The 24,543-nt window shown below is 40.1% G+C and overlaps 1 protein-coding gene across 1 annotated transcript in view; it reads left to right on the top strand.

The window, feature by feature from the left end:
• Window positions 1-23,853, top strand: part of sugt1 (SGT1 homolog, MIS12 kinetochore complex assembly cochaperone) — a 77,567-nt gene extending 53,714 nt beyond the window's left edge. Inside the window, exons 11-13 of the mRNA XM_078402746.1 lie at window positions 12,189-12,273; window positions 17,683-17,864; window positions 19,711-23,853. Of these exons, the coding sequence (XP_078258872.1) occupies window positions 12,189-12,273; window positions 17,683-17,864; window positions 19,711-19,812 (369 nt within the window). The 3' untranslated portion in view covers window positions 19,813-23,853. The remainder of the gene's footprint in view (window positions 1-12,188; window positions 12,274-17,682; window positions 17,865-19,710) is intronic.
• The last annotated feature ends 690 nt before the right edge of the window (window positions 23,854-24,543 follow it).

Here is a 24,543-nt window from a genome sequence, read left to right on the forward strand (position 1 = left end):
AGAGCGGCACAGATCTTGCTCGCTCTGGGAGAGAGGGAGAGAGAGAGAGGGAGCAGCTCTCGCAAGTGGCAGCGCTCCTTCACCGTACCCTCTGACACCCTCCCCCTCCCGCTGCGCCCTCTACCCCGACTCTCTCACCCCCCCCTCGCTCCCCCCCTCTTGCACCCCCACCTCTACCTCTCTCTCCCCCCTCTCTCTCCCCAGTGGTGGTCACTGTATTTTTGCTGTTTTATAAATATTTGTATACCTACGATATATATATATATATTCCAATATTTCAAGCTCTTTTTAAAAATGGAATATTATTTATTTGTTGCCATATAAACCTAATGTAAACTAACCTAATCTAACCTAACCTAGTTTAACCTTTCCTAATCAAACGTAACCTAGTCTAAACTTTTTTGAGTTCATTAAATTTATAAAACTCGCACTTTATTTTTTTCTACGGCCCGCAAAAATGTGCCAAATATGTAAAGTGGCCCTCGTGCTGAAAAGTTTGGAGGCCCCTGCTTTAGACTTTGCCCCTTTCACCTTAAAGTTATGCCCTGTAGTCTTTGACATTTTCACACTACCGAATATGGTTCTGACTGTCCATCCAAACTGCCACACATAGTTTTATAGAGTTCTCAGGTCTCCCCTCAAACATTCCATGGAAAATAATCCAAGTCTGTCCAACCTCTCCTTATATCTAATACCCTCTAATCCAGTCTCTTTCCCCTCCCAATTCTTCCCGTTGGTGATGTTGAGCTCCATGATGAATTGAAAAAGACAGTACAAACTATGTAGTCTCTTCATTAATTGGATGTGAAGCATCTGTCATGCTATATTTGGTAAGAGCTGTACTAGTTTATTAACATATAAACTTACACAACCTATTAGGTATTTCTGTTGAAACTTTGGAATCTATTTACATGAGAACCCCAAAGGAAGCATTAGCAACACTGTACTTGAAATTGCTGTAAATTGTTTCAATATATTCTGCTTGTTTATCCACTTATTACTGAATTACTTTTCCCCATGCCACGATAATTTAATAATGTATTGTACATTTTATGGAATAAGCTTCAAATGGATGGCTTGCTTAATTTTAACATTTCTAAATATCATGTCTGAATGGTGTATCACTGTAGTGTTCTGGGTTTTAAACACTACGCTTTTGTTCATTTAATATGATTATGCATGTGGCATTTTAGTATTAAAATCCTCTCCAATTAATAAGGACTAGATTCCATCCAGTAAATGTCAGAGATATTAAGGTTAAAGAACAGGTCAGTTGTGAAATGTATTATAAAGCACATAATTAAATGTGTGCTTGATGATAATTACAGTTAATGGTGCTATTAGCTTAGTTTGAATTCTTCAGTAATTGTAGAATTCTGCCAACAGATTGAGAAATAAGTTTGTTACACCATGGTAACTTTGAAAAGTGAGCTCCAAAGACCAACAGAATTTGATTCCTTTAAGTCGTGTTTAAACAGTGATCCTTGGGGTGATGTCAAAATGCTGCTGAAAACAAAATCTACATTTTCATTTGATTGAGTAGCTTGTTATCTTTGTAAAAGTTTACAATTTTCAGAAGTCAGAAACCAGAGGCTTGGAACTTGAATAATTGGTTATAACAAATTGAGGAAATACATTGTTTTCCAATTGATAAACGATAACAATTGTTTTGAGATTCTTTACAAATTTTAAGAAGCCTTGCTATTGAGAAAATGTCTATAAAATGGACCTAGATGTGGGTGACTAAGGAAATGATAATCTGAGTTTAAATGTAAGATTCTTAAAATGTTGCCAAGAAATGTGGATTGGAGGTTTGAAACTGTTAAGGCAGCAACAATTATTGTTTTTTTCGTTAAAAAATTTAGAGAAAAATCAGAATGTAATGGCATATCATTGAACTTTTGTAGCTATGTGAAAAGGTATAATGCAGAAAAGGCTGTGGGTTCAAGGCCATTTGAGATTGTAATACATATTTTTTAAATGGAAGAGGTGTTAAACACTTTGTCTCTGTCTTTTGGAAGTCATAGATGTAGCAGAAATAAAGGAGAACATGCGTCTAATGTCAGGGGAAAACTTAAGAAAATGAACACCATTAAGGGTATAGTGTAGAAATTAACAGAACAAAAACTTGACCAAGTTATTTCAGGCCAAAATTCTGATTCAGTAACAAATATGATGTAGAGGGTTTGCAACTTGGAAAGAGGCCAATTAATGCAGTCTGCACCTGTTCTAAGTAAGAGCAATTCTGCCAGTCTCACTCCCATCCAGCCATTTATTTCCTTTCAAATGCTCATCCAGCTCTCTTTTGAATGATACAATTGAATTTGTTTCCTCTGCCATCTGTGGCAATGCATTTTTGATCCGTACTCACTCAAGGGAAGGCCCTTTAAAACTGAGGTGAGAAGAAACTTTTTCACCCAGAGAGCTGTGAATTTTCTCACGTGTGGCGGCGCTGCGCAACAGCTGCGCTCACCTGCAGTCTGTTTGTCTTTTTGTTTTTTGTCTACATTGTAAGTAGATGTGATGTAATCTTTTTTGCGGTTGTGAACTATATGTGGGGGGGGGGGAACTATAAAAATTGTCTCTTCCGAACGGAGACGCAACATTTTTTTTCTGGGTCATGTCTCCGTTCACACTGCGACCTACCATTGGCCAAACACCAGGAGCTGACGGCCTCCAGCTAGGACCATCTGGGACTCTAGTTCGCAGAGCCTGAGGACTGGACTGTACTCACCACCTGCGGAGCTGGCTGTCTTCAGAGGCTGTGGTGGCGTTGCGAGTGCGGCTGCGACTGCGACTCTCCTTCAGAGGCTTCGGCTGCGGGCCCTGTGGACGTCAGAAGCTCTCAGATCCCTGGGTGGGAGCCGACTTCAGGAGCTCCGGCAGTGGCAGGCACCTTCGTCCGCCCCGAATCGCGGGGCTTGTGTTGGCCCGCTGCGGACCTTTCACCGTCCAGCGCAGCCTGGAATAGGCAGTGGGATTTTCCACCGCCCGGCGGGGGCTTCAATGTCGGGAGCCCCGACCGCCCCGACGTGGCAAGTTCGACTGCCTGACTGCGGGAGAAGACGGCAGGGAAGAGAAAGACATTCTCGCCTTCCATCACAGTGAGGAGGTGACCAGAGGAGAGTCGCTGTGATTGATGTTTTTTGTTTTATGTTGGGTTTTGTGATTGTTTTTTATTGCCTCTCATTGTTGACTGTGGGTAATGTTATTTTTTCCAAAAACATGTTTTTGGATGACAATAAAGGCTATTATATTCAATTCTATTCTAATTTGTGGAAATCTCTACCACAGAAGGCAGTGGAGGCCAATTCACTGGAGGAATTTAAAAGAAAGTTAGTTGGAGCTCCAGGGGCTAGTGGAATCAAGGGATATGGGGAGAAGGCAGGCACAGTTTACTGATTGTGGATGATCATCCATGATCACAATGAATGGCGGTGCTGGCTCGAAGGGCCAAATGACCTCCTCCTGCACCTATTTTCTATGTTTCTATCAAGTCAAAAGATTTCCCTGTTCTACTTTGGTATTTTGCCAATTAGCACATCTGGACCGCATCACATGCTTGGTCTAAGCATGGAGCAAAGAACTGGCTAAGTAGAGGCCCAGATGAACAGAACAATTTTTAAAATCAAGGTAACATTGGACTGAGTGTGGGAGACATCAAGGAGCCAAAGTAAAACTGAAGTAAATTGACAAAAAAGGGGAAACCACTGCAGTGGTTAAAATGTTCACAAAGGAAGAAGCTAGTTGTAGTTGGAAGTCAATCATCTCAATCCCCTCCATCCCGCCCCCCCCCCAACCCCACCCGCCACCACCACCACTATGGGCATCACCACAGTGAATGTTTGCTCACCTTTGGATAATATTTGTACAAATTTGCACAGAGGAGTGAATCGCCAGAATTCTCTGCCCCAAAGGTGCCAGATGATTAGATATATTTAAGGTGGTAATAGCTAAATATCTGAAAGATTGAGCCGTTGAGGGTTATGTAGAACTGGCACAGAAGATGAGTTGAGGCCTGCAATGATCATACTGAATTTACGGTTGGCCAACTCCTCTTCCTAATGTTTTATGGTTTGGTGTTCTTTTGTTTATTCCACTCAACTTCTCAGCTAATGAGAAGACAATATTCAAACACTTTTAAAAGGCATTAGGACAGATAAATGGATAAAAAGGGTTTAGAGGGCTATGTGCCAAATACAGGCAAGTGGAGCCAACCCAGTATGCCAAATTGTTCAGCATGGATAAGGTGGGCTGAAGGGCCTGTTTGCCTGCTGGAAGGTTCTGTAAGGAGCAATGTCAACAGCTCAAAAGTGCCAGGCAATGATAAGAGCGTGTTTAACCTTCAAAAGCATTAATATAATTAAATCCTCAACCATGAAAATGATGAGGATCACCATGACCAGTAACTCAACTATAAATAATGTGGCTTTAGAAGCATATCAAAGGAGCTTCTAAATTACCTACCACCTGTCGCTATGAAGCCCTTCTATCATATACAAGATTCAAGACAGGATCTGATGGAAAACCTGTTTGCTCGGATACATGCCACTCCAACAGCTCAACACCATCCAGGCAAAAGCAGCTTGCTTGATTGACATCCCATCAATTGCATTTATTCTCTCCATTACATGGCCAGTAACTGCATTCTGCAGGCGGGGCGGGGGGGGGGGTTCCATGACAGAAGGGGGAGGAGTTGTACAGTTTGATAGCCACAGGGAAAAAGGATCTCCTGTGGCGTTCTGTGCTGCATCCTGGAACCAGTATTCAGCCCACACCACTCAACAAAGTCGTGACTACACCTCTTTATTCAGCTTCCCTTCACTGATGCAGCCCACAATTGCAGAGTCAACTGAAAACGTCTGCAGGTGGCAGGAGTCCGAGTTGTATCTGACGTCCGAGATGTAGATGGTGGACAGGAAGGGAGAGAGGACCCTCCCATGGGGCTCCTGTGTTGCTCACTGCCATGTCCCAGACAGTTCTGTAGCCTGACATACTGTGGTTGTCTAGTCAGGTAGTTGGTGATCCAAGACACCTATGGAGCATCCACCAGATGAAGATTCTTCTCCATTCTGATTTGGAAGCATATCCATTATTGTTGCAGGGTGGAAATCCTGGAATTCTGCACCAACAACACTGTGAAATTACCTTCATGAGAAGGACTGAGGCAGGTCATGGCAACAGTTCACCCACCACTGGTCAGCAGCATTTCATGATTGCACCTATCAGCCCTGATGCAGCATGTTGATCTGAAACACGTCCATTGCTTTGCTTCCACAGATGATGCTCATCCCACTGAGTTCTCCCTACAGTTTTTTTCCCCTGAGATTCCAGCATCTGGAATCCCTTGGGGCGTGGCTGTGTTCTGCAGCTGCGGCTCATCGGCAGTCTCTCTGTTTTTGTTGTTGTTTTTTTGTCATTGTCGTTGCTAAATGTACGTTTTGTTTTATTTTTAATTCTGTGTATGTAGGGGGGTGGTGGGGAGGTTGGGGGAAACCTTTTTTCAAATCTCCTCCTCAACGGAGATGCGACCTTTACCGTGTCGTATCTCCGTTCGCGCTACGGCCTAACATCGTGGAGTCGGCGGCCTCCAGCTGGGATCGACCTCAAAGACTCCGGTCGCAGGGCCTGGACTTACCATCTCGGAGGCTTCGGCCGTGGGCCCTGCAGACCGCAACATCGGGAGTTCGCAGGTCCCTGGCTGGCGACCAGCTTTCGGGAGCTCCAGCCGTAGCAGCTTCGACCGCCCCGAAGCGCGAGGTATGATCAACCCGCCCGCAGGCCCTTCATCGCCCTGCGTGGCCTGGCCGCAGCACTTTCCATCGCCCGGTGGGGGCTCAGGACTTTCATCGGCCTGCTCGGCTCGGCCCTGGGACTTTCCATCGCCTGGTGGGGGCTCAGGACTTTCATCGGCCTGCTCGGCTCGGCCCTGGGACTCTCCATCGCCCGGTGGGGGCTCAGGACTTTCATCGGCCTGCTTGGCTCGGCTCGGCCCTGGGACTTTCCATCGCCCGGTGGGGGCTTCAAAAAGTTGGGAGCCTCGATCACCTCGTGGCACCACGGGAGAAGAATGAGGAGGAGATAAGACTTTGCCTTCCATCACAGTGAGGGTATGCCTAGAGCAATCACTGTGATGGCTGTTTGTGTAAAAAATTATATCTGTGTGTCTTGTGCTTTTTAATGTCTACTGCCGGACCCTGACGTGAGAGGACGCTGGCGTTGAGTATTCGCCGCTTTTCCGTCAGGATAGTTTGTCTGTTTGTTTATATGTTAATTGTTTTTGTAAAGCGCTTTGAGCATGCGATAAGGCGCTATATAAAATAAATGGATTATTATTATTATTATTACCTGTGTTTCCAGTCTGATTTAAACATACTACTAAATTCAACACTGTACTCTGCCACTTCAAATTTCCTGTCCTTTCCAGTTCATGACAGAAGTGGGAAGTTTCATTAAAAGGTCTATAATATTAATTCTGTTGCTCTCGCTGCAAACTGGAATTTTTTGAGGATGTAACTAGGAAAATTGACAGGGGAGAGCCGGTGGATGTGGTGTACCTCGACTTTCAGAAAGCCTTCGACAAGGTCCCACATAGGAGATTGGTGGGCAAAATTAGAGCACATGGTATTGGAGGTAGGGTACTGACGTGGATAGAAAGTTGGTTGACAGACAGAAAGCAAAGAGTGGGGATAAATGGATACCTTTCAGAATGGCAGGCAGTGACTAGTGGGGTACCGCAAGGCTCGGTGTTGGGACCGCAGCTATTTACAATATACATCAATAACTTGGATGAAGGGATTAAAAGTACCATTAGCAAATTTGCAGATGATACAAAGCTGGGTGGCAGTGTGAACTGTGAGGAAGATGCTATGAGGTTGCAGGGTGACTTGGACAGGTTGTGTGAGTGGGCGGATGCTTGGCAGATGCAGTTTAACGTGGATAAGTGTGAGGTTATCCACTTTGGTGGTAAGAATAGGAAGGCAGATTATTATCTGAATGGTGTCAAGTTAGGAAAAGGGGACGTACAACGTGATCTGGGTGTCCTAGTGCATCAGTCACTGAAAGGAAGCATGCAGGTACAGCAGGCAGTGAAGAAAGCCAATGGAATGTTGGCCTTCATAACAAGAGGAGTTGAGTATAGGAGCAAAGAGGTCCTTCTGCAGTTATTGAGGGCGTGCAGCGTAGGTTTACTAGGTTAATTCCCAGAATGGCGGGACTGTCATATGTTGAAAGGCTGGGGCGACTAGGCTTGTATACACTGGAGTTTAGAAGGATGAGAGGGGATCTTGTCGAAACGTATAAGATTATTAAGGGGTTGGGCACATTAGAGGCAGGAAACATGTTCCCAATGTTGGGGGAGTCCAGAACCAGGGGCCACAGTTTAAGAATAAGGGGTAGGCCATTTAGAACAGAGATGAGGAAAAACGTTTTCAGTCAGAGAGTTGTGAATCTGTGGAATTCTCTGCCTCAGAGGGCAGAGGAGGCCAATTCTCTGAATACATTCAAGAGAGAGCTAGATGGAGCTCTTAAGGATAGCGGAGTCAGGGGGTATGGGGAGAAAGCAGGAACGGGGTACTGATTGAGAATGATCAGCCATGATCACATTGAATGGCGGTGCTGGCTCGAAGGGCCGAATGGCCTACTCCTGCATCTATTGTCTATTGTCTATAAAGATAATGCCTAACTTGCCGAATATTTCCATGATTCTGTTTTTATTACCAACTTAAGTTTTGGGGATACGACATCTGATAAAGTGTTCTTAATTTATCCTTTTTATCACATAAATAAGTATTCTAATTTGGTTGTGGTGTTTGTGCACTCTCTATTCCTGCTTATTGGGGCCGATAAGAGAGAGACCTACAAAATATATTTTATTGAAAGCGGCAAACTGCCAAGGGATTCCGGTGACTAGTTCAAAATATCTTTTGTGTATTAAATAGCACACAAAATATACCCCTTGTGTACTCTATTAAATAATAAACAATGTCTAGCAAACCACTCTCTCCAGGGGCAATTACAGTGGGCAATAAATACAGGCCCTACAGCAATGTGCACATTCATAAAGCAATTTAAATAACAACTCTGCTAAAATAACAATGCTGCAGAGATTTTGCAACTCCAATACACACGTTTCTTTGTCATGAATAGTCTTAAATCTAATCCTGTATTACACCTGATGGCATTATTATAATTTTATCCAAATACCAAATCAGTATAAAATAACCATTTGTTGATGTAGAATGATGCATTGGTACCATCTGTATGAACTAATTTTGAACTATTAAACTTAGAATTTATACTAATCAACAACCGTTCAGAAGTTACAAGTCAAAAATTCAGAAATTCCACTTGTAAATGGTACTGAATGTAATTTAACATAGTGAACATTAACAATGTTTTCTAATTTGCTGTTGCTACAAGAATATTGGTATCTTTTAGTGATTTTAAATTTGGTTCTCATCTAAGTGAGGATTATGGTCAGTAATAGAAACCCTTTGGGTGGGGATAAAAGTTATCTGTTCTTTACCAAATGAAAGTAATGGTATCAATAATAAATTGAGTATATTTTTGAAAATACAATTCCTCTTATCTGCATGCATAAAAGGATGATATGAAATGAAAGGGTGGTGAATCTTTGGAATTAATTACTACAGGCTGTGGAGGCCAAGTAATTGGGGAATTTTTAAAACAGAGATTGATAGATTCTTGATTTGTAAGGGTGTCAAAGATTTCTAGGAGAAGGCAGGAGAATGGGATTGAGAGGGCAAAATAGATCACCCATGATCGAATGGCGGAGTAGACTCAATGAATAGCCTAATTTTGCTCCTATGTCTAGAACCCTTTTTTTCTAATCTACGGCAGAATTTAGAAAAATAATTTGCATTAAATACATTTGACTTCAACATTGGACAGTAATATAATTAGTGAGGTCAGCATTTAATGCCCACCCTCGGATGAACTTGAGAACTTGATGGCTTTGAACCACTGCAGTCCTTTTCATGATGACACTTTAACAACTATGTCTAATCTGCAGCTCCAGGATTTGTACCCTACAAGTGTAAAGAAGTGATGCTGTTTATTGTACTTGAAGTTTAGAGACAGAGAATGTGAATTAAGGGAATGCAGTAGACATTTGATACAGTCCCAGTAAAGCCCGGTCAGCATAATTGTGGCCCGTGGATTTAAAGAGTCATTTGCAACATGGAAGGTAATGAAGCCATATGGCAGATTTGTGGTATAGGTTTATTTTTTAGACTAGTGGAAGGCAGATGGTGAAGATTTCCAGAGGTCAGCCAGAATCAGTAATATTTTTTCCGTGTATCAATGACTGAGATGGGCTTGTCTCATAAAGCTAATTTTAAGATGTGTGATCCTTGAGGAGGAACAGAAAAAAAATTAGATACAGGAACTGTTGATGGTGAAATCTTGAGCAAAACATCAAATGCTGAAGTAACTCGGCCGGTCAGTTAGCATCTGTGGAGGGAATGGATAGGTGGCGATTTGTGTTGGGACCCTTCTTCAGACAGGTTTTAGTAGAGGAAAAGAAAGATGGAAGAGAGAGGTGGGTGTGACGTAAAGCCTGGCAAGTGATAGGTGAATAGACACAAAATGCTAGAGTAATTTAGCAGGACAGGCAGCATCTCTGGAGAGAAGGAATGGGTGACATTTCAGATCGAGACCCTTCTTCAGGGAATGCTAGTGGGGGGGAGAACAGAAAAGATTTAACTGCTTGGTTTGAGTTTGTTATGCTTTTTCTTTCACCAGTTCTAATGAAAGGATCTGAAGCATTAACTGTTTACTTTACTGCCACTGACCTGCTTTCTAGAATTTTGCTTTCTAGAATTTTACTTTCGTTTTAGGATAATTTTAATTTTATTATGATTTCTGCCATCCAGTGTCTTTTTTCGGTGTAACCATGAACCACTTGCTCTTTTTATTGTAACATGGTGCCATGTGATAATGTTAATGTTATGCCAGATGTTTAAGCTAATAAAGGCATTAGAGTTTCTTTCGAATGGGTATTGTGACAAACTTTCAGTGTGTTTTAATTTCTTTGCTGTCAATTGGGGGTCTATGAACACAGATTTGTGCTTTTTTGTCTTCACCGTAGGTAGCAATAATGTGATCTTTGAATGGAGGGCATTGTTAAAAACAGTTGAAAGACTTTTACAATAGTGAATATCCTAAAACTTTGAACGTTGCACAAAGTCCTTGTACAAATTTATTATACATACTCTGAAATAGAATACCAAAAAATGTATAAGAAATGGGCTGATTAGCAGCATTTACTGATTACATTGCAGTTTTCAAACTATTTTACAGATATTACTGAGATCTTGTTACCATTTATTTTGGATTTCTGCGCCTCTTCATCTACCAAGAAAAGTGCCTTCTATCAAGGGAAATATTATTGGCTTTGTTATGCCCCTTTTTAAACTAATCCAAATTTTCAGGTGCTAAATTAAGGAAATTTTATTTTAGTTTTACTGAGTTTAAGTTAGAATGGACTGCATTCAATCGCACAAGGTTGTCTGCTTTTGGTATGTCATAATTTAATGCTGCATTTTTTCTTGCTGGTTATATGTCTCAAGCTCGTTTATACAAAGGTCTTCTGTTCTGAGGTCTAAATGGTTCCCTAGGTTTAGCTGGCAAGTGCCAGCGAAGCATCTGAAGACTAAATACCATATACAAAATAAAATTATACCTATCTCAATAAAATAATGAAACAAAAGCCAAATTTTATTAATGTTTTTATTTATTGTGGAAGTTTTCTTTTAAAATTCGTTGAAGGGATAATACATAATTGAATATTTGGTGAAATGCAATGTTTATCATTTATTTTGTCCTTGAATTAGTATCCTATAATGGCTTTCTCCTACAGAATAACTTGGCAGTTGAGGAGTGTGAATGAGAACACTAGAAGGAAAGGGACAACATTTGATGTCTCTTAGATGTTGGACATTTGCTGGAAATACTGAGCAGATCAGGTAGCATTTAGAGAAAAAAAAAAGTTAATTATCAGTTCTCATATAAACTAAGAAGACTGCATTGGAATTGTTGAATTCAATATCTGAGATCTGCAACATCTTTAGATGAAAAAAAGATACAAATCCATGAACTTGCACTTTCCCAATAATGGCCAAGAAAAGATGGGAAACAATGACAGAGGACTGAAGTTCAGAATCATCCTCAGGATCTGCAAAGTGGCATTCAACTTATTTTCCAGTGTAGAAAACACCACATTATGAGCATTACACTAAATAGAAAGAAGCGGAAGTGAATTACTGCTTCACCTGAAATGACTGTTTAGGTACGTGGGTAGTGGGAATGGACAATATAAAAAAGTGCATGTTGTCTATCCCATGGCTGTATGCCAAGGTGCCAAGAGCAGGGGTAGATGGGGAGATGGAATTGTGAACCTGGTTGAAAAGGGAGGGAGAAATTGTGTCTGGTGATGAGTGTTGTTGATTGTGGCGGATATAATGATGGCTGATTTGTTGAATATGAAACCTATGGATAAGGTGAGACATTGAAAGAAGGAGGAGTGAGAGCAGGTGTTGAAAATAGACACAGTTAAAAGCCCTGTCAAGTATTGTAGAGTGGAATGAAAGAAGGCATCTGAAGGCCCCGGTTAAGGAAAGTCTTGTCAACAGGACAGATGCAATTGAGCCATAGTAACCGGGTGGATGGACTGGATTCCAGTCCATTCACCCGGTTACTCTGGCTCAATTGCATCAACAAAATGTTGGAGGAAATGTAGGTACGATTTGAGAAACCTATGGCTTGTAATAGATATGGTCACTTATTCTCTGAGATGGAGATAGATAAGTTCAAGAGGAGAAGGGTCAGATATGAGCCATGTGAAATTGACAACAAGGTAATTTTCTGACAGTGCCTGGCAAGATAGGAACGGAACTCGATGATGGTATTGCCTCTCAGCTCAACAGAACAGCAGATATGATGGAGTGAAATCTTGAATTTAACCATTTTGTATACTGCAAGCAAGTCAGTAAATTTGAGGAAGTATAGTTATGTAGAATTGGAGCAAGAATTCCCCATTTTTGCACTTTCCTCACTCTTGCCGTAAAAAACAAGCTTGGAGATTATATTTAAATTTAAAAAGTGACAGTAGGTAATTGATTTATCGTGAAACAATCTAAGTTTGATATATTAATTATGTTTTGTAGATAGAGATAAAGATGAAGAAAACTGAAGCAATTCGATGGGAAAAGCTGGAAGGAATTGCACCAGATATTAAACACTTCATGCCAGGTGAGAATATGCCACAGTATGTTCACACATTAAAAAAAATGGATAATTGGTTTCCAATGCCTTTAATATTTTTCCACTATCCTGTTGCAATTTTGTCTGTCTAGAGGAATCTGTACATATAATTGTTTTATTTTGTCAAAAGGTAATAAATGCAGCTTTGCAGATTTTTTTGTCGTTTGTCAATAAAACATTTGTGTGAGTAAAAAGAAACAAACAAATGACAACCTTGAATATATACCCACTGAGCATCCACAATTCTCTGGAGTAGAAAACTTCGATTTGTACCAGCATCTGCAGTTATTTTCCTACACATCATAATTTGCTAGCTCTCAGCAAATAGAGGTCAATCTTATAAGGCACCCTAAGAAACTTTCTGGTTCATATCTACAACGCTGTCTCAAGCAAATATCTTCCTTTAGTATGGAGACATAGACCTCAGCACAAATTTATGCAGGGTTAAGGTAAAGCTCTAGAACTGCAGAAAGATTTATCTTTTTCATGTAATCAACTCCTTTATTGTCATATGCACATGTACAGCAAGGTACATGTACACTGAATTTTTTGCACGCAGCAGCTCCACGGGGACGCAAACTCAGATCGCACACAAAAGCACAAATTATGCATAGATTGTGCATGACAGTAAAAATCTGCCTGATGGTAAAAAGGCTTCTGTGCAAAAGCAATTTGGAAACAAGTCCATGGTAATGCAAGGAAGTGAGCATTGTTGCCGATGTTGAACTAGGGTTGTGCAGCTTGTTTCAAGAACCTGATAGTTGTAGGAAAGCCAGATGGTAGAGATCCTTAATGATGGATGTCGGCTTCTTGAGGCAGTGCCTCATGGATACTTTTGATGGTTGGGAGAGCTATGTCACTAATGGACTGGGCTGAGTCTTGCATCCTCTTGCATTCCTTTTAATGGAATTGCCATACCAGGCCACAATGCAACCAGTTAGGATACTTTCTGCAGTGCATTTGTTGAAGTTTGTTAATCTTCAGTGTAATGCCAAATTTCTTTAATTTTGAAGAAGGTAGAGGTACTTGCGAGCTACCTTCATGTTTACATCGATGTGCTGGACCTAGGTTAGGTCATCCAAGATGTTAACACATGCGGAATGAAACCAGACATGTCTTTATCCAACTTGCCCTTTCTGAAGTCAATAATTAGTTCCTTGGTTTTTAAAATATTTAGCAAGAGGTTGTTCTTGCGAGCTCCTAAACCAGGTGTTCCATCTCGTATTTGTATGCCTGCTCATCATCAGCCATGATTCTTCCAATAGTGATGCCATTGGTAAACTTATGAATGGCTTTGGAACTCTGCTTAGCCACACAGTCATGTATGTAAAGAGTAGTACTTCAACTCACTTCATTATAAATAATATATCATTTGTCTTCTCAAATGCCAGCAATACCCTATCTGCATGTAAACTTCCTGTATTTCATACACTGGCAATCCAGTCCAGGAGGCTGCAGGGTGACTTGGATAGTTTGGGTGAGTGGGCAGATGCATGGCAGATGCAGTATAATGTGGATAAATGTGAGGTTATCCATTCTGGTGGCAAGAACAAGAAGGCAGATTATTATCTGAATGGTGTCAGATTATTATCTGAATGGTGTCAACGAGGCCTGGGTGTCCTTGAATATCAGTCACTGAAAGTACGCATGCAGGTACAGCAGGCAGTGAAGAAAGCAAATGGCATGTTGGCCTTCATAGCAAGAGGATGTGAGTATAGAAGGAGATCCTATTACAGTTGTATAGGACCCTGGTGAGATTGCACCTGGAATATTGTGTGTAATTTTGGTCTCCTAATTTGAGGAAAGACATTCTTGCTATTGAGGAAGTGCAGCGAAAATTCACCAGGTTAACACCCGGGATGTCAGGACTGACATATGATGAAAGAATGGATCGACTGGGCTTGTATTCACTGGAATTTAGAAGGATGAGAGGGGATCTTGTAGAAACATACAAAATTCTTAAGGGATTGGACAGGCTAGATGCAGGCAAAATGGTCCTGATGTTGGGGGGATCCAGAACCAGAGGTCACAATTTAAGAATAAGGGGAAGGCCATTTAGGATTGAGATAAGGAAAAACATTTTCACCCAGAGAGTTGTGAATCTGTGGAATTCTCTGCCACAGACGACGGTGCAGGCCAATTCACTGGATGTATTCAACAGAGCGTTAGATATTAGTTCTTAGGGCTAACGGAATCAAGGGATATGGGGAAAAAACAGGAACGGTCTACTGATTTTGGATGATCAGCCATGATCATATTGAATGGCGGTGCTGGCCCGTAGGGCCGAATGGCCTACTCCGACACCCAATTTCTATGTTTCTATATACCAACTTTAAAGTGTTGCATCTCAATTTTTTTTTCTATTTTTCTTATTAAAGTCTATTTTCCTATTAAAGTCAATAATCACATTTTCCAATGGTATGTTCCATCTTGTCCAGTTAATCAGTTTATCATTTGGTGGTCTTTGCATCCTCTATGTTTTTAGCAATGAGTAATCTTTGCCATTTCATTCCCTATATTAACACAAATTGCAAATTCTAAGTAAATCAATTCCTCCGTTTTTATTGCCCCAAAGATCTAAAATAATGGAATGTTAACCATTTTGTGATCATGTGCATTGTATTAAATGCAGTTCATGTGCTTCAGTTTGAGGTGTCGCCAAAGACTATATTTTGCAGAGCAGGTTGATGGGCTTGCTTGCAAATTTCTGTGTAGATATATAAATGCTGCCACATCTTTGAGATTTTGGGAAGATGTGGGGAAACTGATCAGAATGTAATCAAAATACAGAGGGAAAATCTCTTTACCAAGTTGAAATCTAAAAACAGTTTGTCAGGTTATGCATTTAGGTGGTAAAGTATACTGAAATCACATCACTTAGTCCATGATAGAACATGGTGTATAAGTTTTGATTTCTCCTTCATTTCATGTGGGATTGAGTTTAGTTAAACTTTCTTCAATCATTGCTCTGTTATTACATGCTGTTCAGGAAGTAAGAAAATTAATGATATCATTTTACCATGTATTAATTCTGTAATTAGTATCATATCATATCATATATATACAGCCGGAAACAGGCCTTTTCGGCCCACCAAGTCCGTGCCGCCCAGCGATTCCCGTACATTAACACTATCCTACACCCACTAGGGACATTTTTTACATTTACCCAGCCAATTAACCTACATACCTGTACGTCTTTGGAGTGTGGGAGGAAACCGAAGATCTCGGAGAAGACCCACGCAGGTCACGGGGAGAACGTACAAACTCCTTACAGTGCAGCACCCGTAGTCAGGATCGAACCTGAGTCTCCGGCGCAAAGACGTACAGGTATGTAGGTTAATTGGCTGGGTAAATGTAAAAATTGTCCCTAGTGGGTGTAGGATAGTGTTAATGTGCGGGGATCGCTGGGCGGCACGGACTTGGAGGGCCGAAAAGGCCTGTTTCCGGCTGTATATATATGATATGATATGAACTCTACCGCTGCGCTACCGTGCATCTGGCAATGGAACAAATTAGTACTACCGGATTTATTTTTTTTAAGATCTAAAGATAACGTTTAGTGCAAGGTAAAGTCCGATCAACGATAGTCCGATGATCACCAATGAGGTATTTAGTAGCTCAGGACTGCGCTCTAGTTGTTGGTGGGATGGTTCAGTTGCCGAACAACAGCTGGGAAAAAACTGGCCCTGAATTTGGAATTGTTCCTTTTCATACTTTTATACCGTTTGCTCAATGGGACAGGGGAAAAGAGTGAGTGGCCGGGGTGTGACTCGTCCTTGATTAGGCTGGTGGTCTTTCCAAGGCAGCATGAAGTGTAAATGGAGTCAATAGAAGGGAGTTTGGTTTGTGTGATGGTCTGGGCTGCGTTTACAACTCTCTGCAATTTATTGCGGTCTTAGATAGAGCTGACTCCTAGCCATGCTGTGACACATCCTGATAAAATGCTTTCTACGGCACATCTGTAGAAGTTGGTGAGAATTGTTTGGGACAAGCAGAGCTTCCCAAGCCTTCTAAGGAAGTGTGCTTTCTTGGCCATTGCTTCAATATGGGAGGTCCAGGCCAAGTTGTTGGTGATATTTGGTGATATTGTTTGGTAATATGGGGGTTATAATTTGAAACTTTCAACCATCGCTACTTCGGCACCATCAATGTTAACTGGGGTATGTGTACAGCTTCGCTTCCTGAATCCGATCACTATCTCTTGTGTCTTGCTGACATTGAGAGAAAGGATTTTGTCTCGAAATCAGGTTATGAGGTTCTCAATCTCCTCTTGTACTCTGTCTCATCATTATTGACATCTTGCCCACAATGGTGGTGATGTCTCCGAATTTGTAAGTTGAATTGGATTTATGCTTGGCTGAACAGTCGTAGATGTACAAGGAGGAAAGAAAGGGGCTGAGAATTATCGTAGGGGATAATTTGTTCCCTCTCCTCACTGATTGGGGTTTGTTGGTCAGAAAGTCGCAGATTCAGATTGGTGAGGACAAGGTCAAGTAGACTTTTCCACATGCTGTTTTTTTCATCATCTGCCTTGCGTTAAATCTTTTTTTCTCAGAACTTTGTATTGTAGGTGTTCCTGAGTCATTAATGTTGATGTCATTGAAATGCTCTATTAATTACACTGTATGCCCTTCCAGGTATTGTTTGCTTTAGAATTCAGATGCATGTGCAGAGGAAGAAGAATAGGTGATAATCAGTAGGATGTTTCTTTGCATGTATTTGTCCTGATGCTACAATATATGTGAGTTCAGAACGTGAATTTCCAAGGTCCCCCTTCCTCTGCATCACCACATCCCATTGGACAGGGGTCACCCTGGTTGGTTGGTGGAGGAATCGTAGAGAATGCCTGAAAGGTGTTTTACTTTTACTGTTTTGCTTAATTGATTTTTTTAATGAATTTCCCAATTTTTGTATATCTTCTTTTGTATATCTTAGCAGGCTTGACTTGACTAAGTGGGTTTCTATTGTGCCCAATGCAACGTCGTTTTTTTGTTTTTTCTTACAATACTTTTAAATCAATGTTTAGCTGGTCCGATGGACAGTCAATCACAATATTGTTTTTCCAGAATTTACAAGTAGCCGAAACATAAAAATGTCATATTTCCTTCCCTAAGGTTTGCATGATAGGTTTTTATGACAATAAGGTTATTTATTCACATTTAATTGGTTGAATTTAAATTGGCCACTACAGTGGTGAGATTTGAGCTGGTCTTCAGGTATTCTTCCACGTTTCTAGATTATTGGTCCAGAGGTACAATCACGGTTATGTAAATAGTAACTCGTGTTATTTCTATATTTGTTTTTTAAATGCATTTATTGAAAGCAGTAATGTTCAGGTTATTCTTGTAACTTCAATCATCCCTTTAATTTAGCTTGTGTAATGATCTTTATCTTTAGAACAGCCGCAACCATATCCTTCCTCATCTCACAACACAAAGAATTGGGATAAACTGGCAATGGAGATTAAAAAGGAAGAGATTGATGAGAAACCAGAGGGAGATGCTGCTCTAAATCAGCTCTTTCAAAAGATCTATGCAGATGGTTCTGATGAAGTAAAGCGAGCTATGAATAAATCATTTGTAAGTATTACTATTTTATTATACTGTGTGTGTGTGTGTGTGTATTTATTTATTATCCAATATATATATCACCTAATAAATATATAAACAAATACAGAGTCTACAACAGGAATTTTACCCTTGCTCCAAATCATTGGTGCTTCTAAATGGAAATAGTTTGGAATAATGCACTTTGGATATATTTGATGATGAAATTTGCACTCCAAATCATGAATTGACCCAATGATCTCATTCCTGATAACACCAAAATACGTTAAATGTATTGATTAGCAATAACTGATCTTAATAGCTAGATGAAAATCACTCTGCATATCTGTAATGTCCTGACTGTGTTTTGTGGAACAATTGTTACTGAGAGTTCATTTTAGAAAATGCTGCCAGTGCAATGTTTTAATTATATATGCAAAAAACATTTTCTTTAAGTAAGAAAAATCACAATGTAAAATTTGTCCCTTTTTAACTTATCCTTGGCTTGTTATTATTCCAATTCTTAGGCAGAAATCCCTTGTGTAAACCATGAGTAGCTCAACAATATCCTTTTACTAATTATGGTATTATGTATCCATTTTTTCATGGATTTAATTTTGACAGTATTATATCAGTAGTTTTTCCCAGTTAAATTTCTTTGTCTTTATTTGGCAAGTGTGTAAATGGTCCCTATTTCAGATCACCACCTTCTGATTTTTATTGTCCAAGTCAAGTAATGCTGTTTGGAGTGACAGTACATTGACGAAAACTGTCCTTAAATGTCATTTAAGAATAAATGTATCTAAACACATTTTCCATATGGTACTCTGGATAATTAAAATGTTCTCCCTACTTTAATAATAACTTTTCCAGTTTGTTCAGATTTTGTTCATTCGCTTTCAGAGGTTTGATTTATTGTGTACTCCTCGTAATGTAACCAATCCTCAGTTATTCCTTAGCTCTGATCAATGGGATTCAAATGGGTAACCCTTTTTGTAAATTTTGAATTCCTTTCATGCATTATCTGTAATTAATGTTGCTATCTCTACTTAGTTACGTCTTTTCTAAAGTTTTGTAACCATGAATATTAATTTCCTAACATGGTGGCAGCCATTTTTCATTTACTGCTCTTACCAAGATTTTTGTATCTAATGAGTCTTGCTCCCCTGATTTATTTCATGCACTCAATGCTTTAATGTATATTTGTGGTTAGAATTTTCCCTTTGTTGCTTTGCCAATATTTAATTTAATCTTCTTTTTGACCTCTTTTAAATGGCCTGATTATTGAAGCTTACTTTCCTTTTCCATGTACTCTATTCTTGCTTTTTTTCCTTTGATTTTTTTTTTCAGTTAATTTTTCCATGTAGCTTCAATTAACTTCCCTTCAATGAATGTCATTTTGTTTATTTTTCGGTATAAATTTGTTCACTGCTATGGTTTACCTGTACAAGGTGCCAGAATTTTGTCACTTATCTTGGGTACCATTTCAACCTAGGCATGTGCAGTGTTAGTGTAAGAGCAACTACAGAGTCAGAATGTGGATTTTCTTTGCTTCCTGTGTCACTGTTTTCATTTAGAACTGTGATTTGCAGCTATTTCTTTTATTTTGAACTGATTTGTAGCTATTTTTTATTATGCATCTACTTTGCTTTTTGGCTCTGGTGCCTGGCTCACGATGCATTGTATGGGATTTCTGGTTCTCAGAGCAATTGGTAACGTTTTTAAGCTGCTGTTACTGCATTCCTGTACTCTGTTCTACTCATCTTTTCATCTCCATTTCACGGATAACTAGCTCATTCTATCCGATTGTTGTCTGTTTTTCCAAATTATTACCTTTGGAGCAACAATTAACCCTTGCTTTTTCATGTGTTCTTTGTAGACTGAATCTGGAGGCACTGTTCTGAGCACAAATTGGACAGAAGTAGGCAACAAAACAGTGGCTGTAAATCCCCCAGATGACATGGAGTGGAAGAAGCTTTGAATACTGAAGCCTGTCGCTTTCCACCATTAATTCAACTTTAAAAAGCGCATACAAATCTTGTGTCTGTCCAACACTCTAGTTGTCTTTGCCTTAGCCATAGATGATCTTTGCATGGTTTGAATGAATTCTTTGGCTTGACATTAGTGTTAGAGGAAATTAAAGATGTTTTTTCACTTTTGTTTTTAATTTTAAAAATGTGAACAGTTTCCTACCACAGAATAAACTGACTATATATCTATATATGACCTTATTGTGTGTATGAATAGTTCTCTCACAGCACTTGTTTGCAAAGGCATTGATTTCCACACCTAAACATCTGATTTTTCTTACCTTGTTGCAACAGAGACTTGATACTTCTGACAATGATGTGGTTCTTTACAATCTGAGACAGATGAGCACAGTTCACAATTGCCTCTTTGTGATAAAATGGTTTAGTGATTTAAAAAAAATCAAATTTGGGTAAAAATCAAAAATGCAAATAACATGAAATGACTTTTTTTTAGTTTAATATTTTCTGATGTAATTTTGATAAGATTTTGCTTTGGTTGCTCATAATGCATGCTTGATGGCAAAAGTGAATACATTTACAACACTTATGTGCTTTTTAAATTTTTCATTTGTAGTGTAAGTATAAAATCTAAGAACTCAAACATAGATTCTTTTTGTTATGATTATATTTTGTTTTATCATTAACCTTAGCATTTTAGCTAAGATTTCCATTTACCAGTTCCTGAAATCAGCCGGTAGAAAACATACTCTTATTGGCCCCTTGAGCATATTCTGCCATTCAGTAAGATCATGGCTGATCCAATTATGATCACAACACTGCCTTCCTGCTCTCTCCCACTATCCACTGGCTTGCTTATTGTTTAAACATGTCCATTTCCACCTTGAATATATTTAATGACTGTCTCCACAGCTCGCAGATATAAAGAATTACAAATATGTATAACCCTCTGAGACTGATTTCCTCCTCTTTCTTTTGGGAGGACACTTATCTTGACGCTAGGCCTTGGGGGTAAATTAGGAGAAACATCCTCTCAGTATCCGCCTTATTATCCCCCCTCGGAATCTTACTTGAGATAATCTCTTGTACTTGTATACTCTAATGACTATAGGCTCAATCTGTTTGACCTTTTTTGTTTTTTGAGAGTGTCACCATATAACCATCTCTGCACTGCCTCTGAGGTCAGCACATCCTTTGCAACATTCTGCAATCTCATTCTGTTGAAATAATTTAGCTTTTCCATTCTTTCCTACAATGTGAATGAATTCATATTTTCTCAAATTCTACTCCATCTTCCAACTTCTAGACTACTTCTAGACTTCTGTATTGCTTTCCAGGCTCTTTGTATCCTCTTGCAATATGATAATCCACCTATTTTATATTGTTAGTACATTTACACTAGATCCTGTAATTCATCGCTGATATAGCTGAGGCCCAGTCCCCATGGTGTCCAACTCAATCCTGGGTGCCAATGAGAAAATGATCAGTTTATCCTGACACTTTACTGTTAGTTGGCTGCTCCCCCATCCATGACAATGTATTACCTGCAACCCTCTGCCATCTTATTTTATGCAGTTGGTTTTGTGATATTTTCTCAAAGACACTACATCTACTGATTTCTCCATTTAAAAGCTAATGCACCTACAAATGTGTTGTGCACTGTTTTTCCTTCATCAAACCATGCTAATGCTCCTTGATTGTCTAATGATTTTTAAATGCCTGTCTATTGACTCATCAATACCCTGGATTCCAACATTTTCCCGTGAAAGATCATAGGCTAATTTGCTTATGATGTCCAGCTTTCCGTCTCCCACTTTCTTGAATAGTGACATTACATGCAGTTTTTTATTGTTCTGGGAGTGTGTGTGTGTGTGTGTGTGGTCTTTAGCAAATTGGTGATGTCAATGACAAAATCTAGAAGTCAAAAGGATTCATTTTATTATATGCTATAATCTTGGTGATGGCGAGCATTGTTCCTGGAATTAAATAATCTCAGCAGGAGAAACAAGGAACTGCAGATGCAGGTTTATACACAAAAGGACAAAATGCTGGAGTAACTCAGTAGGTCAGGCAGCATCCCTGGAGAACATGATGTTTAGGTCAAGACACTTTTTCAGACTGATTGTGGGGGGAAGAAAAGAAATCCATGAAAGGGGAGTGGCAGGGCGATGCATGGCAGGTATTAGGTCGACAGGTGGGTGAAATGGGGGGGGGGGGGGGTTGAAAGGTAGATGGTTGGAACAAAGGCCAGATATAAGAAAGAATGGAAGGTGTGACAGATTTGAAAGGATATGAATTGCAAGGCGAGAGGGAGGAAATTGGCAGAAGAGAAGAGGGTGAGTGGAGGGGAAAATGGTTAGAAATCCAGATGGAGTATGGGAGGGGGAGGGGGGTTGTGAGAATTACCTAAACTCAGAGAATTTGATGTTCATACCGTTGAGCTATAAACTACCCAAGTGGAATATGAGATGCTGCTCATCCAGTTTGAGTGTGTTACTCTGGCAATGACGCAAAAGTCAGTATAGGAAGGCAAGTTGAAATCGTTCGCAACCGGGCAATGGTCAAGTTGAAGGTGAATCGGCAGTACCCTAGCTTATGGAAGGACTGTTCATAAGCTTGATAACCGAGGGGAAGAAGCTGTCCTTTGTTGGTGCTGTGCACCTACAACCTCTGTAAGCAGATATAGAACTTAGTAACATGGTGTCATGATAACAACCTCTCCTTCAATGTCAGCAAGATGAAGAGACGGTTATCGATTTCAGGAAGTGTGGTGGAATACATGCCTTAATCAGCATTCATAATGGACATAGTTGAGAGCTTCAAGTTCCTTGGCATAAATATTACCAACGATCGGTTATGGGACAACCACAATGAAGTAGCAATGTGGGATTAAGATTTTTAGAAAACATTAGCCGGCGTGAACACGTTTGGGCCCAAATCTCTCCTGCGGGCCCAGCAACCCTTCATCCAAACCTCTCCTGCAGGCCCGGCAACCCTCCCCCAACCGACGACATCACCCACTCCATCCTCCCTCAACCCCCCTTAAAACCTCCCGTGGTGTGGCACTAATCGGGCGTCGAGCGGGAGGTCGGAGCCAATCTAATGAAAATGGCTTTTTCAGGCAGTATCTTTGAGGGGAATTGGACAGATGACCTTTTGGGTCAGGACTCTTCTTCAGAATGTTAAAGTGAGAGGAGATAGCTGGTTCAAGGATGTTGGGAAGGGGAGAGGCAAGAGCTGGCACGTGATAGGGGGATCCCAGGAAAAGAGGGCCCGATTCGCAGATGAGTCAGGTGGGAGAGAGAAGGGTGGAGATAGTAACCAAGGTTGGAATTGATAAGTCTTGATTGTCTCTGAGAAGGAAAAATATTATCTTGGTAACATTGCAGGTGGTTGCATGATTCATTGGTCTTTCTACGTTAGCCCAAGCATCCTTCCAAAATATCTAAATTGTTTTCCTAGCTAAGGTTTGACATGTAGTGCTGTTAATTCAGCTGACAGAACCATTTTAGCTGTTTAATCCTTACAGCATATTGACTGGTTGCATCATGGCCTGGTTTGCAATTCAAACGCCCAGGAACAAAGGAGAATATGAAATGTGATGGGCAATGTCCTGTCCATTATGGGTACTGACCAACTCCCCCCCCCCCCCCCCCCACAATCAAGGGGATATATAGAAAGTATTGTCTCTGAAGGCAGCCAGCATCATTAAAGACCCACACCACCCTAGCCACACTCTCATTTTACTCCTGCCATTGGGAAGAAGGTATGGGGGTCTGAAAACCATGACCTCCAGGTTCAAGAACAGCTTTCCAACAACAATCAGGCTATTGAACACGACAAACACCAACTAAACTACAAATTATAAATTGTCTTGCACTATGGACTTTGGCCTTTGTACTAGGTTTAGTTTTGCACTAATATTGGTTTTTTTAAAAACTTTTGTTTATTATGTTATCTATTGAGTACCGTGTTTACAAACCTGTAATGGTGCAAGTAAGGATTTAATTGTTCCTTTTGGTACATATGACAATTAAACACTCTTGACTCTCTTGAAATTCTAACCATCGATGGTCAATGAAATTAACGTGATTGTTTTTATTTACATTGCTGCAATGATACTCTATGAAACAACATAACATGCAACCATTAGTATTTTTAGCTTGCAGTAGCCAAAATTAACCTATAGCTACTAAAAAGACATCTATTTTTGAAAATCCTGCAACGAAAAATAACATTCTTATTGTGAATCTAAAACTCTCTAGCCCCTAATCCCCTTTCACCCATTGATGCATTTGTTTTCATACCAATTTTTGATAAATGTGAGGTTTCTTAGAAATGTATCTCATGTTATAGCAGAGCCTGTAGCTGAATATTTTTTGTATTTGAGATTGAATCTCAAAGGCTGCAACAGGTATGTAGGTTAATTGGCTGGGTAAATGTAAAAATTGTCCCTAGTGGGTGTAGGATAGTGTTAATGTACGGGGATCGCTGGGCGGCACGGACTTGGTGGGCCGAAAAGGCCTGTTTCCGGCTGTATGTATATGATATGATATGACATGCACAAATGGAAAGTAACATGCTGTACCTCAAGGTTATGATGGGCTTTGCTAGAACAATATGGGACCTCACCCCTCTGACAGAGAGGTAGGAGCATTTCTGTTAAGCAGAAGATTTTGGCCCTTAGCAAATAAGCATTATAAGTGGAAATTCATTAACATATT

Source organism: Rhinoraja longicauda, chromosome 7, assembly GCF_053455715.1.
Source record: "Rhinoraja longicauda isolate Sanriku21f chromosome 7, sRhiLon1.1, whole genome shotgun sequence".
NCBI lineage: Eukaryota > Metazoa > Chordata > Chondrichthyes > Rajiformes > Arhynchobatidae > Rhinoraja > Rhinoraja longicauda.